Below are 13,822 nucleotides of genomic sequence, written 5' to 3'. Positions count from 1 at the left end.
TGAAGCGGTGCTAAACGAAAGCACATGAAAGAATAGTCTGTGGATTCAAACCTAGTTTCACGACAAATAGGTGAATTCTTACAAATGTAAATGCCCAGGCCAAGTATGTGACTATTGGAGTCTTTACAAATTGAAGGAAGATAACCATAAACACTAAGATCGCAAGATGAGACAGCTGAACTCAAATTAGTCTCACAAAGAGCAAGTAGGTCTGGTGAACTTTGCAAGAGATAAGACTCAACAGAAGAAAAGTTACTTCAAAAACGACGAATATTAGTGAATGATAGGTTTAGAGAACTTGGTGGTGATGATGTTTTTTTGTGTTTTAGAGTTTTTGGTACTTTATTCATTGTTAAATTTATTGAAGAACTTGACTCAAAGCATAGATATTACTCAGAGCACTGTTTTATAGCCCAAGCAATTGCCTCATAACTATTAATAAACCCTAAGCCGTGACAAAGGGCTCTAAATGTGGCCTCTGCAATGCACACCAAAAGTACAAATAGGGACACCATCCATGTGCAACATGGCACTGTTAATACTTTGATATTTTTCAGCTGTTGATGGAATCAGCCTCTCTGAGAGCTACCACAGAGTTTGGGAAACCTGACTACCAGCCAGCCTCAGAACCATAAAACTGAGTTTTAAAGCTGTACCCTCATTAGGAGATAATAGAATGAGTTGCCTAGTCATAAAAACAGAGACACAAGCAAAACCCATGCATTGAGTCAAGAAGATCCAGCATTCAACATCCTAAACTGGAAACAATGTATTAAAAATACATCTGTGCCAGCCTAATAGATGAAGAAGGGGTGCGAGGCTGGTCAACAGATAGAATCTGTTTACCCCTTAATCTTCAGCTGAACAATATTGTTTACCCCTTAATCTTCAGCTGAACAATACCCCTTCACCTCAGCCTATAGCAACTAAATCAAGAAGACTTAACAAAGATGATCAAAACTTTATCGAAAGTGAAATTCCACAGTTACTATCGAATGGTATAATTGACCCTTCTCCCCATGGAGAGCCTAAGTAGTGGTAGTAAGGGATCTGACAAAATCAAACAAAAAAAGACTATGCATTGATCACTCTCAAACAGTTAACAACTATACTGAATTAGACGCATATCCTCTTCCCAGAATCGATGATATGATAAATGAACTTGCAAAATACAAAGTGTTTTTTACTTTTGACTAGAAAAGTGCTTACTATCAAATTCCAATAAAAGATTCAGATAAAAAGTATACAGCATTTGAGGCTAATGGTAAATAGTTCCAATTTGAGTAACTAATGGTGTGTTAATGTTCCAAAAATGTATGGAGAAATTTATTGAAGAAGAAAAATTACATAACACTTTTCCATACCTAGATAATATAACCATTTGTGGTTATGATCAGGCATCACAATGAAAATTGCTTACGGTTACGAGATGCCTTAAAACGTTGGGGCCTAACGCTAAATTGATCAAATTCTGTTATTTCAGTTTCTTTGATAAATAATCATGTTTATTGCGTAGGTCATAACAATATAAAACCCGATGCTGAATGACTACCTCCTTTAGATATACTACCTCATTCCTTTGATATTTTATCACTCTGGCAAATGTTGGGTATGTTATCTTATTACATAAAATGAATCCCTTCTTTTGCTAATAAAGTTCGACCTTTAATTAATGTTAAATCGTTTCTAATCAATAGTGAAGCATTTCAATTACTTAAACAAGAACTTCACACTGCCATTTTGAGTTCTATCAATGAAAGCGTACCTTTTGCTGGTCAATGTGATGCATTAGAGGTAGCAGTATCAGCTATCTTAAATCAAAATGATTGTCCAGTTGTTTTCATGTCTCGGAAATTAAACAGAAGTAAAATTAATTACCCAGCAGTAAAAAAAGAAGCTGTGGCTAATATTGAAGCTATTTGAAAATGGCGACACTTATTGTTTAAAAATCAATTCTAGTTTATCACTGATCAGCATTCTGTAGCTTTCATGTTTGATAATTGAAAGAAAACAAAGATTAAAAATTATAAAATTCAGAGCCGGAGGATGGAATTAGCAGCATTTAATTAAACTATATCGTATTGTCCTGGAAGCGATAATATTGTTCCTGATGCACTTACACAAGGTTTTTGTGCCACAACTCAACCTCAAACAAACCTAAGCGATATACATAACTATCTATGTCATCCAGGAGTCACTCGTATGCTTCATTTTGTTAAATCTAAAAACTTACCTTTTCCTACAGAGGAGGTCAAGAAAGTTTGTTCCAACTTCCATATTTGTTCAGAATTAAAGTCTTATCAATCTGCAAATGTCATTGAATTAATCAAATCTATATGTTCAATGGATCATCTCAGTAAAGACTTTAAAGGACGATCTAATTCTAAAAATAAATATTCATTTACAAGTATTGATGAATATTCCCGATACCCAATCGCTATCCGATGTTCAGATATTAGTTCAACAATGATTAAGAAATGTTTAGATCAAATATTCTCTGTTTTGGTTTCCCAACCTATATTCATTCTGACAGAGACTCCTCATTTATGTCTAATGAATTAAAATCTTACTTTACACAGAAAGAAATTGCAACAAGTAATTGAATCGGTGAATGTCAAAAGGGCATTTTTACCCGTATGGACTAAAGTTGACTGTTTCACTTTAAGATCTTGCACTATATTTTGCCCCACAAAATAAGTCTTATATTATCAATGAGAATAATATTAAGGAATCTAACAAAGATGTAACTGCAGAAGTAATTGATGTAAATAACAATCCATCACCTGAAATTAAATCTGAAATAAAAGTTTGAGTAAATAACCCAATAAATCTACTGACATTTTGCAATGTTCTACTAGAACTTACAAAGTTCCCGTAAAATATGATAAATTTATATTAAAATGATGAAACTAGATTGTTGACTTTTAATAGATGACTAAAATAGATGGGAAGATTGTTGTGATTTCTAGTGTTTATATTATAATTTTTTTTGCTATTTGCCTTTTTATATCTATATATAATTCTGATTCACTCCCACTATTAAGTTGGGAGTTACTTAAAAAAAAGAGTAGAGTTATAAAGCAAGAAAACGGTTGACAGAAAACAAAAAAATAAAATTATTTCTTTTACTTCTCTCAACTACGAAGTAAAATACAAATCTTTTTTAACAAGTTTTATTGTGTATTATCTTTGTCGGGCGTTTTTATGAAAGAAAGACTTTTTATGTGTAAAGATTGCATACAAAGACGATTTTAAGGGTGGGTGCGTGTGTGTATGTGTGCGGGGAAAGGGGGTATTCTACCCCCACAAAGAAAGTGATTTTCAAGTTATAGCCAGTTTTTTGACAAACTTAGTCAGCTACTCTTGTATTTGACACAATTCAGTTAGGTGAATTTTAGTTTTTAAGGACCTTTTTTTTATTATTTATTTTTAAGAAACCAGTTGGTACTTTATATGGATTCATGTGAGAATCATATTTTAAACTACTTTATCAGGTTTTGCTCATTGCTATCGGGAACTTTTATCAAATATTGTTCTCTATTTTTTGAGCAACTCAGATTTGGAGCTGACTTTATCTTGTATCTTATTTGATTTATACTTACAATTAGCCCAAAATTACTTTATAGATCAGATCCGTGGACAACTTAGTCAGGCTGTCAAGCAGCAACTTTTGAAAAAAATGACAAAAAATGACGGTATTTTGAGGATAAAAATGACAAAAAATGACTAATTTTATTAGAAAAATGAAAAGTTCAATAAGTTTATTTAGAAAATAACAAACAAAATCGGCCGTCATCAATAATTTCTTTTAAAAACAAAAAAAAATTTTAAAACATTTTTCTAAAGTCTAAAGTAAAGTAAGATAAATAATAAAATTTTGTTAACTAATTATACAACAAGCTCTATTATATTTAATAGGTGTATGCATATGAAACCGCTGTTTAAAATAAGACAAGTTAATTTTCTTTTTAAGACAAAATTAATGTATGGATGATTATGTGTGTGAAACTACGTTCAATTTGCTTTAAATATCATAGTTTTTAATTTGATTTTATTCATATCTAGATAATTTTATACATCTTTCAAAATGAACAACTTTGTGCCTTCAAATACGCATTTGCGGGAAGTATTACTTCACTATTTTATTTTAAAGAAAACTGCTGCAGAAAGTCATCGTTTGCTTGTAGAAGCTTATTCTGACCATGCTTTATCTGAAACAACTTGCAGAGATTGGTTTAGAAGATTTAAAAGTGGCGATTTCGATCTTGACAACAAGGAACGTGGTAAACCTCCAAAAAAATTTGAAGATTCAGAATTGCAAAGTTTATTGGACGAAGACGATGCTCAATCCCAAGAACAATTAGCAGAAGAGTTGAATGTTGATCAGGCAACAATTTCAAGACGTTTACAAGCTCTCGGTAAAATAAGAAAGGAAGGAAAATGGGTTCCACATGAATTGAAAGAACGTGATATTGAAAGGCGTTTAGTGACATGCGAAATGTTATTGAATCGTTTTGAAAGAAAGTCTTTTTTGCATCGAATAGTGACTGGAGATGAAAAATGGATTTATTTTGACAATCCAGTCCGCACAACACATTATGTTGACCCAGGCGCACCTGTAAAATCAACACCAAAGAGGAATATTCATGGAAATAAGGCTTTGCTGTCTATTTGGTGGGATCAGATTGGTGTGGTATACTATGAGTTGCTAAAACCTAAAGAAACAATTGATGGGCCACTTTACAGACTCCAATTATTCCGTTTAAGAAAAGCATTAGAAGAAAAACGACCCGAATATGCTGAGAGACACGATAAAATAATTCTTCAACATGACAATGCTCGTCCTCATGTTTGTAAAGTTGTTCAAACAGCGTTGAAAACTATCGGATGGGAAGTCTTATGCCACCCGCCGTATTCACCAGACCTTGCTCCATCAGATTACTATTTATTCCGATCAATGTCACATGGCTTGGCAGATCAGCACTTCTCGAATTATGAAGAGGTCAAAAAATGGCTCGATGATTGGATAGCTTCTAAACCTGAGAAATTCTATTGGGATGGAATTCATAAGTTACCAAAAAATTGGCAAAAAGTAGTAGAAAATAATGGAAATTACATTCAAAGAAATATAAATAAAACATCTCCAAAACAAACGTTCTAATTCAAAGAAAAAACAGCGGTTTCATATGCATACACCTATTACAAAAACTATTTAAAGACTACTTTAATTTTTTGCAACGCTTAATCAATCTATCCATTTCACTTTTACGTTTTAAACCAATATTTTCTCTCAACTTTTTCTGTTCATTTCTATGTGTTGTAGCCTTTTCAAAACTTCTTTTTGCACAGTTTACCATTTCATGGGCAATTTTTATACCCATCATGTCTTCCTTATTTATGGCACTTTGCATAGATTTTGCTGCTTCATCAAGCATTCTCTGAGCAAGCCGAAACTCAAGATCTGCATTTTTTTTATCATTCTCTAGATTTTTTTCCTGTTGATCTAAATTTTTATTGTGATTTTCAACTTTTTCAAGCATTTCTTTCAGTTCTTTTTCTTTATTAATTAGTTCTTGCTCATGAATATAATTTTTTCTTTTTTCTTCGTCTTCTTCAGCTTTTCTTTTTTTATATATTTTATGAGCATTTTGAACAGCTTGAACAACGTCTTTAGAGAGTGCATCAACATTATATGCTCCTCTACAACTTCTTGCATACTCTTTTGATACTCTCAAAGCCATTAATGTTTCATCATTTAGATTTACTCTCTCAGATGTCAATGTATTTTTGTTATCTGATAAACTTCGCTCAGCACTGGCATTTCCATTCTGAATTGTTAAACAGCTCTTAACAACTTTGCTGAGATACCCATACTTAGTTTTTCCATATTCATTGTTACTTTCAAAAACTTTAGCCCAATAATGGTCTACTTTTTTTAATTTTTTCGTATCAGAATCTATATACCAGTCTTTTGATATATTAGCTGCTTGGTATAATTTCCACTCATCTTTCACAAATGATACCTGTACAAAAATAAAGATAAAATTATTATGGAAAAGTGTTTACATTTACAATTAAAGGAAAATTTAATTCATTTAAACTTAAAGAAGCAGAGTATGCTAATAATTTACAAACAACAATTTCTGATTTGTAAATTAAAATAAAAATAAGTAAAGTTTGAAAAATTTAAATAATATAAGTATTTATATTGTCAACATACTTTGCTATTTTAATTATATAGCAGACAATATAAATATATATGTTGACAATATAAATACTTATATTATTTAAAAAAATTTAAAATTTACTTATTATTAGTTTAATTTACAAATCAGAAAAAAACCTTTATTATTTTAAGTATTTAAATAACTATACAGTTATTTAATATAAAGTCATTTAAATATTCACCTTTCTTTCCGTCATCATTTCCCAATTGCATTAACAGTCCAAGGTTCTGATCTCATTTGAGCACCCAAACAAATCGTATCTTTTAATACCTGGGAATCAAGTGGAAGTTTTTTGTGCAAGTGTTTTACAACAGATATATATCCATCTCTCATTTGCTGTAAGCAGACATCTTTTTTTTTCACATGATATATTGTTCACCTAAAACATATTTATTATTGAAAATCAACATTAATGAAAATGAATAAAAAACTTTTTTTAATAATAAAATATCTAATGATTAATACAATAAACAAAATAGTTTATATTGCCTAGTACACTTACTTATACGTATTTAGCAGCTAAATTTACCAGGTATTTACCTGGTAAATCTATGCAAATGTGCACCTATAATTTACCTGGTTTTTAGCTTCCTCACCAAAATCCATTTTATTCAAATCAAGGTAGATAGTTGAATCAGAAGAATCAATTTTTAAAAGATCTTTGGTAAGCTTTCCATTAACAGCAGTCGGTTGAAGGAAACGCTTCATCAAAGATATTATAAGATCTTTCATTTTATAAAATAAAATGTGAACAAGTGGTCCTTCATCTTGAAATATGGTCAAGTATTTCTCAAACAAGGGAGCTAAACCAATAAGAAATTTGATGGACACAAGTAACTCCTGAAATAATCAATTCTCTATTATATGTAATAATTCAAAAAATAATAATAATAAATCTAACTTTATTTAATTACGATTTCAGTTTCCTTAAGACTTATTTGAATCAAAATACAACGCTTGTTGTTTGTCAGAGTCTTTTTATATTCCTTTTGTTTTGGAACATATTCCAAAAAATATTTCTTAGTATCTTCCCACCTTAATAGAACCTTTATAAGTGTAGAAGAAAGAGTAAGCCATCTAGTATTGACAAAACGAAGAAACAAAGTTTCATCTTCAATAAAAATGCAATCAGATAATTTTTTTAAAATCTTCTATTTTGCTGGGGGCATTCTACAACAGAAGAAAAAAAAATTTATATAAAGACACTACACTTTATTTATAATACTAATATCAATAATATCAATAGACTATTAGAATTAAAAATAATAATAATGTAAGAAAAATAACTTCATAGGTAAAATAAAAAATTCACTTTAAGTATTAACTACAGTATAATCCCAATAAGTTGGATTCCATGGGGAATAGATAAATAGGCCGACTTGTCTGAGTTAAGCAAAGCTTTTTGTATGTATAGAAAGTTCAAGGGGAATTAAAAATCTGTCCAACTTAGTAAAAGCCCAGCTTATCCAGGGTCTGAATGAACGAGATTCTACTGTATAAAATTACTATTACAAAAAAATATTACCTTGAACCAGGCATGTAAATCAAATGCTAGCTGCTCAGCATCCTCACCGACAACAATAATGGCTTTTCGGAAAGCATTATGCACTGTGTGCAAAGTGCAACTTACAAATGGTAACAAGCCATTAAAACCATTGCTATGAAGATCAGCATTTAACAATCTCCAAATGGCTTTGTTAATATTAGGACCATCTGCTGAAATATTAAAAAGACAATCCCATGGTAAATCAAATCTTTCATTACGATGTAAATCTGCTAGCATTATTTTGACATCTTCTGCTGTTGCTCTGCCAAAGAACAGCGATGTTAAATATTTTGTAACAACTTGATTTTCATCTTCTGACCAAAAACGACATAAAAGATCCACTTGTTTTCTTTGCTGTGAAGTAGTTGTCTCATCAAACATTAAAGTAAATGCACCTTGACTTAACGTGATACTATTACATAAACATTTCTCCAACAATGGCCCAAGGCCATCTTGCTAAATATATGAAGCTTTTTGCCGACTCATACTAAAACCTTGACTTATTTTACTATCTGGAAAAATTCTTTGAAACAATAATGGTGTGTTATCACAATGTCTTAATGTAAGATCATTCTCTGCCACTTTAAAAAGCCACATGGCTTCTGCAGCAGAAATTTTATCATTTATAGAGAACTCCAATTGTACAACTTTTTCTCCCCCAATAGAGTTTTTGTTAGAATCTACGTATAAATGATGAGCAGTTTTTGAAAATCTTAGATCAGAAACTGACTTATGTTTAGGCTTTGAAGAATGCTGATATAGTGCTTGGAAACCAATTGAACTGAATTTTAAATCACTTTTACATAGTTTACAGATAGCATATTCAGAGTTTCTTTTTTCAGCCCACAATTGGATTTTCACTAGATTTTTGTCTAATTTTTCCAACCACACATCATTCCACTTAACCATAATACTATATAATCTATTGATAAATATACTAAAAACTAAATATAAAAATCACTAACTTTACTAATACATTTCTATAGAATGATTTACTTTTTTTTTTAAGTAATAAAACCACTTTAGCAACACAAATTATTATAACAATTGTTATTATAAAATAATTTTGAAAATTAATTTATAATAACAATTTTAATTATTGTTATTATAAAATAATTTTCAAAATTATTTTATGGCCTTTTGAGGCATTCTATCTTGTAGAAATCAACATTCATTATTTTTTAAATTACAAATTAGTTGTCGTCTAAATTTCTTGCTAATGTATCTTGCTTTGTATATTTATAATTTTTACTAACACCTCCATATTAAACAAACATAAAATTTATAACCAGGTATTTTTCTAAAGTTTAGTTTAATAAAAGTTTTGTCATCAATTAAATATAAACTATCAGAATGCTATCATACAAAAAAATTAAATTTCACAGACTGTTTTAATAACACAAAAAATATTTAAAAAGGTAACATAAAAGGTTTACATCTCTTTAGCTTGTTTTTCACTTGCAATTCTTTTTTCATGCTCTTGTACAACACTTTCTCGCTTTGCTTTCATCTGATCCAATGTCACAAGTCCTAAAAACAATGCTATCTTTAACCCAACAAAATAATTGCCAAAAACCAGTTAAAACTTACTAAAACTATTCTGACCTCAAAAAAGAAAAAACTTTTCTTAATTTAGCGATTAATGTTTTTTGATTAGACTATTTTAATATAACTCAGCATACAAAATAACAGGTGGTCAACCACCATTCAAAATAACAGGTGGTTAACCACCATCCAAAATAACAGACGGTCAACCACCATCCAAAATAACAGTTAGTCAACCACCGCCCATAATAACAGGTGGTCAAACACTGTCCAAAATGATCCAATTTGCTGTTTTGACCTCCAAAAATGAATTTTTGCTGGTCAAGGTTGATTGGTTAAAAATCTGAGTATCTATATACAACCAGGATGCATTTTAAAAATACTAAAATTTTGTAACATCTGGATTGAAATATTTTGAAAAAGCACCTAAAATATTTTTGTTGTTTATGATAAGCTACTTTTAATTCACTTCGCTGAGGCATATTATGCAAATATGATATCAGCTATATCTTTTATTTTATTAATGGCTTTAGTTTCTCTTGAGGGTTAAATCAATGGTCGTTTTTTATATACTTTATTATTATTTCCTGTTGTTAATTAAAAATATTTTTTGAACTGTTTGAAAAACAAAACAAAAACAAAAATGCAAAATAATAAAGATTATAAAGTCTTCTTATTAATAGCTATACTTCAATCCTCTTCAGATTTAGAACACAACAATATTTGTAGTATAAACTCACTGAAACAAAACCTAGCTTATCTTTGAATGGAATGTTATACTATTTTAATGACATCTTCTTTTTGAAATTTGAGTCGCTGCAGCTGGTAAAGTACTTGTTTAGGACCTTCAATCCAAGAATGTTCAACTTTGATCTTAAACCAACAAGGAAAATAAATACCCACAATATACTTGGTGATAGACCTTGAATTTTCTATATCTTTACCTTGAATTTCATATTTAGAGATCCATAATCTACATATTCTGTTAGCAGTAGTTAACCATCTTGAATGTGAAACAGGCCCAGTTAACCATTCAACAATTCTATTTGTTATAATCTGCTTTCTTACAATCTTTCTCAGGAGTAAACACGGTGTTAGCTAGCCCAATGAAGCCGCGTAAAACGCGGACTTCCCAATAGTCTTAAAATTCCCAAAAGTCAATGACCTTTTTTTTATAGTGTTTTTTTGAGTTTTTTAGGAACTTTTCTAGAAAATTCTCAACATTTTCTAGAACAACAACAATAAAAATTCCCAATACAGCAAAAACGCGGTATAAAATTTATTTCTGGCTAACACCCTGGTAAAGTGAAATAAATATTTTCCTCCAGGTTTCATACAAACAGAGTAATGTTTTTCTTTCAATGCTTTTCTTGTGCTCTAAAAACTTTACTATGGTCAATAACTAACTTTTTATCATCAGATGTTATCATTCCTCATAAATAAGTGTTGCTGTAACAATTGCGGCCGTCGCACGTGCTGACACCCCATACCTATGTGAGGAAAATTTACATCTTTTAAATAAAAAATCATTATATTAATGTATAATTAATTAATATATCAATAGATGGTATTTTGTACTTTTTGATACATTTGTATTTATAATGAACTTCTTTATCATAATCATCAGAACAAATAAAAATCAGCACATTTTACAATTAGGCATTTGCATATATATAAAAAAGTTTATCAAGCTTTTCTTGAAAGTTTATTATTTAAGTCCTTTTTTTCTTGGAGAAGTTATTGCTGAAGCATTTTTCTACAAAATCACTATTTTATCACAAGTTTTTTTTTCAGTAATTAATTTAGGTGACCATTGGTGTAATAAAGGTGGAAGTATATATTTGGCCATCTCTTTTACAGGGTAATTGTTTTTGCAGCCCTCTCTTAATAGAATTCCACATCTTAAAATGTCTCTGTTGGTTGGTAATTCTGAATCTAGTTTTCCTGTACCAAAAGCTAGTTTTCTGTACCAAAAGCTAGTTTTCCTGTACCAAAAAAAATTTTTTATTGTTTAGAAATGAAAAAGTTTTTTTTATTATTATTACAAGAATGAAAGCAATCAAGTAAAAGTTCTTAAATTTATATTTAAAGGGATCCCAACACAAGTTGTGTTCATAACAAAGATAATGTTAAAAAAAAAAAGTTTGAATCAAGTTTTTTTGATTAAAAATAAATAATGAATGCATACCGAGAAAAACTAATCTTGTCGTTTTAGTCGAAGCTCACCTTCTCCATTTTAATCAAAAAATCTGAGTCTTTAAATTATACGTCGCAATCTACAGACTTCAGTAATTCATTTGAAGCACGTTTAATTTATAAAATTTTTAGTATTTGACATCACGGTAGACCTTTGACAAATGAAAAATGTAACAAAGCTGTGCTTTTCTACTTTTATTTAAAAAGTACATTGAAGTATTTTTTTAACAAACAAATTTATTTGTATTATTTTTTCAAACATCGCAAAAAAAAAAAGTTTGTAAAAAGTAAAAATAATAATTTTTTATTTTATAGGAGCATCTTATTTTTTATAGATATCTTAATAATTTTTAGATTTATATATCTTACTTATATTTCTTTTGTTTTTAAATTAAAACAAATATTAAAGCTTTACTTACCAATCTTATGATTTTCATACGAGTATTTTACATAATAAAACACACTAAATTTTAGTGTGTTTTAAAGCATAACACAGAGGGCCGGATATTAGACTTATGGTGGACAAAATTATTTTGATAATTTTTTTTTTATCAAAGTCCTTTAAATGTCTAAATAAACACATTATAATAAAAAATATTCGCTTTTACTATAAATTTTAGTTAAATTATTGAATATACTGAAAATAATAGAAAAAACTTTAAAAAACGCGGGTTTGTAATTTTTTATATTTGAGTTCTCATAAAATGCTTATGAGGTTTTAATTATGTTTTATGATGAAATATAAATTCTATAGATTAATTATGGTAATAATTAGTAAAATTCTAGTCTAAAGAATTACATTTTTTAATTTTTAAATCTATTACCCCCAAATTCTGAATAACACTATTTTAAGTTTTTTTATACTATATAGAAAAAAGGCTACTTGTAGGAAAAAGAAAACAAAGCTTGTACTAATTTATATATTACAAATCATTCAATTACGGCGCTGATTCTTTCAACAACTCTAGAACTTCACTGGGAAATTTATGCAAACTTTGATTGTTATTTAACTTTAGTTTTCTAAGAGATGTTATAACGGGATCACTGGATACAAGAAGCCTATTAATCAAATCTTGGTTTGTATCTTTTCTTGAAGTCTTTCTGCTAAAATGTTCCCGAAAGTTCTTGAAGTCTTTATTTCGCGCCTCAAGGGCATCTTCAGACATTATTCCTATTGGTAGAAATTGTCTTTCAATTATAGCATGACAATGAACCAAAATTTTGTGGACAGATTGTGACATATAGTACCATGAATAATTGGATATATAAAGTTTTAGAGCGGTTATGCAAAAAACTTTAAACTTTATAGTATCTATTTCATATCCTGATGACAAAGTGACTAAAATAATATAAAAATAATATATAAGAGTTTCATCAACTTTTAATATCTCGGCGGTTAATTTATAGTTGGCAAAAGCTCTGCGGGAAGTATTTCCGTCTTTACTAGTACCTTAAAAATTAGAAAATTATATCTTATATTTTATATTAAATTATATCTTATATATTATCTTATATTATATGGATATATAATATATATTTTATATAATACAAAATTTGACTTACCCGAACCTCCACTTTTCGGAAAATCCACAACCAATCCTAATTGGTTCATAAAATCGGTCTGAATTCGGCACTTTACTTGCTCTACCGCTAATTTATCAGCTACGGCTCTAGCCTGCCATTTTCCGGTTTCCTTTTTATATCCAACATGAAGTATTAGTTCAAAAAAGTTTATCCAAGCGTGTAAACTAGATAAACCATATTTAAACTCTAAATTATTGGTGTCTAAATTCATAACTTTCTCCAAGTTATTCATGTTTTTTGGAGATAAACCACAAACTGGACAACACTGTGTCGAGTTTGTCATAGTTGATAAAATTGTTTGAATTTTACCATCTACCATGGTCAGCTCAATAAAACATTTTACAGCTAATTCTTTCCCAGCAAAAGTAATGTTAATAACATCACAGTTCTCAATTTCGGAAACAATAGTTTTTTTTTCTTCTTCCACAACATTCTTAGTTTCCTTTTGAAAAGAAAATTTAACGGGTCTACAATATGCAGTTGATGACGGCTTTTCGTTTCTCCACACTACTACGTTTTTATTATTATAAAATCCGCTGAGTTCTAATGGTACTATGCAAGTCATAAATAAGCACTCTTCATTTTTTAGATTTCGTTCAATGTTTTCATTATGGCTAACCTGCTTGTAAACGCTTTGCCCTGTAGCACCATCAAACCCAGCTTTGCATCTAAATGTCAGTTTAGTTAGTTCTTCTAACATTGTTATTAGCACAGGAGCTTGTAC

The 13,822-nt window shown here is 29.6% G+C and overlaps 2 protein-coding genes across 2 annotated transcripts in view; both read right to left on the bottom strand.

Moving 5' to 3' along the window:
- Nucleotides 1–13,822, bottom strand: part of LOC100209091 (protein FAM50A) — a 67,060-nt gene that overhangs the window by 30,284 nt on the left and 22,954 nt on the right. The window contains exon 3 of the mRNA XM_065818299.1: nucleotides 9,210–9,303. Within this exon, the coding sequence (XP_065674371.1) occupies nucleotides 9,210–9,303 (94 nt within the window). The remainder of the gene's footprint in view (nucleotides 1–9,209; nucleotides 9,304–13,822) is intronic.
- The window catches only part of LOC136090487 (uncharacterized), a 10,463-nt gene continuing 9,093 nt past the window's right edge, over nucleotides 12,453–13,822 (bottom strand). Inside the window, exons 2-3 of the mRNA XM_065817187.1 lie at nucleotides 13,078–13,822; nucleotides 12,453–12,964 (exon numbers count right to left, since the gene is read on the bottom strand). The exon at nucleotides 13,078–13,822 is cut by the window's right edge and continues 700 nt beyond it. Of these exons, the coding sequence (XP_065673259.1) occupies nucleotides 12,453–12,964; nucleotides 13,078–13,822 (1,257 nt within the window). The remainder of the gene's footprint in view (nucleotides 12,965–13,077) is intronic.

The sequence above is a fragment of the Hydra vulgaris genome, chromosome 14 (genome assembly GCF_038396675.1).
Source record: "Hydra vulgaris chromosome 14, alternate assembly HydraT2T_AEP".
Classification (NCBI taxonomy): domain Eukaryota; kingdom Metazoa; phylum Cnidaria; class Hydrozoa; order Anthoathecata; family Hydridae; genus Hydra; species Hydra vulgaris.
Note: the sequence above shows the minus strand (reverse complement) of the source record. Positions and strands in the feature narration are given on the sequence as shown.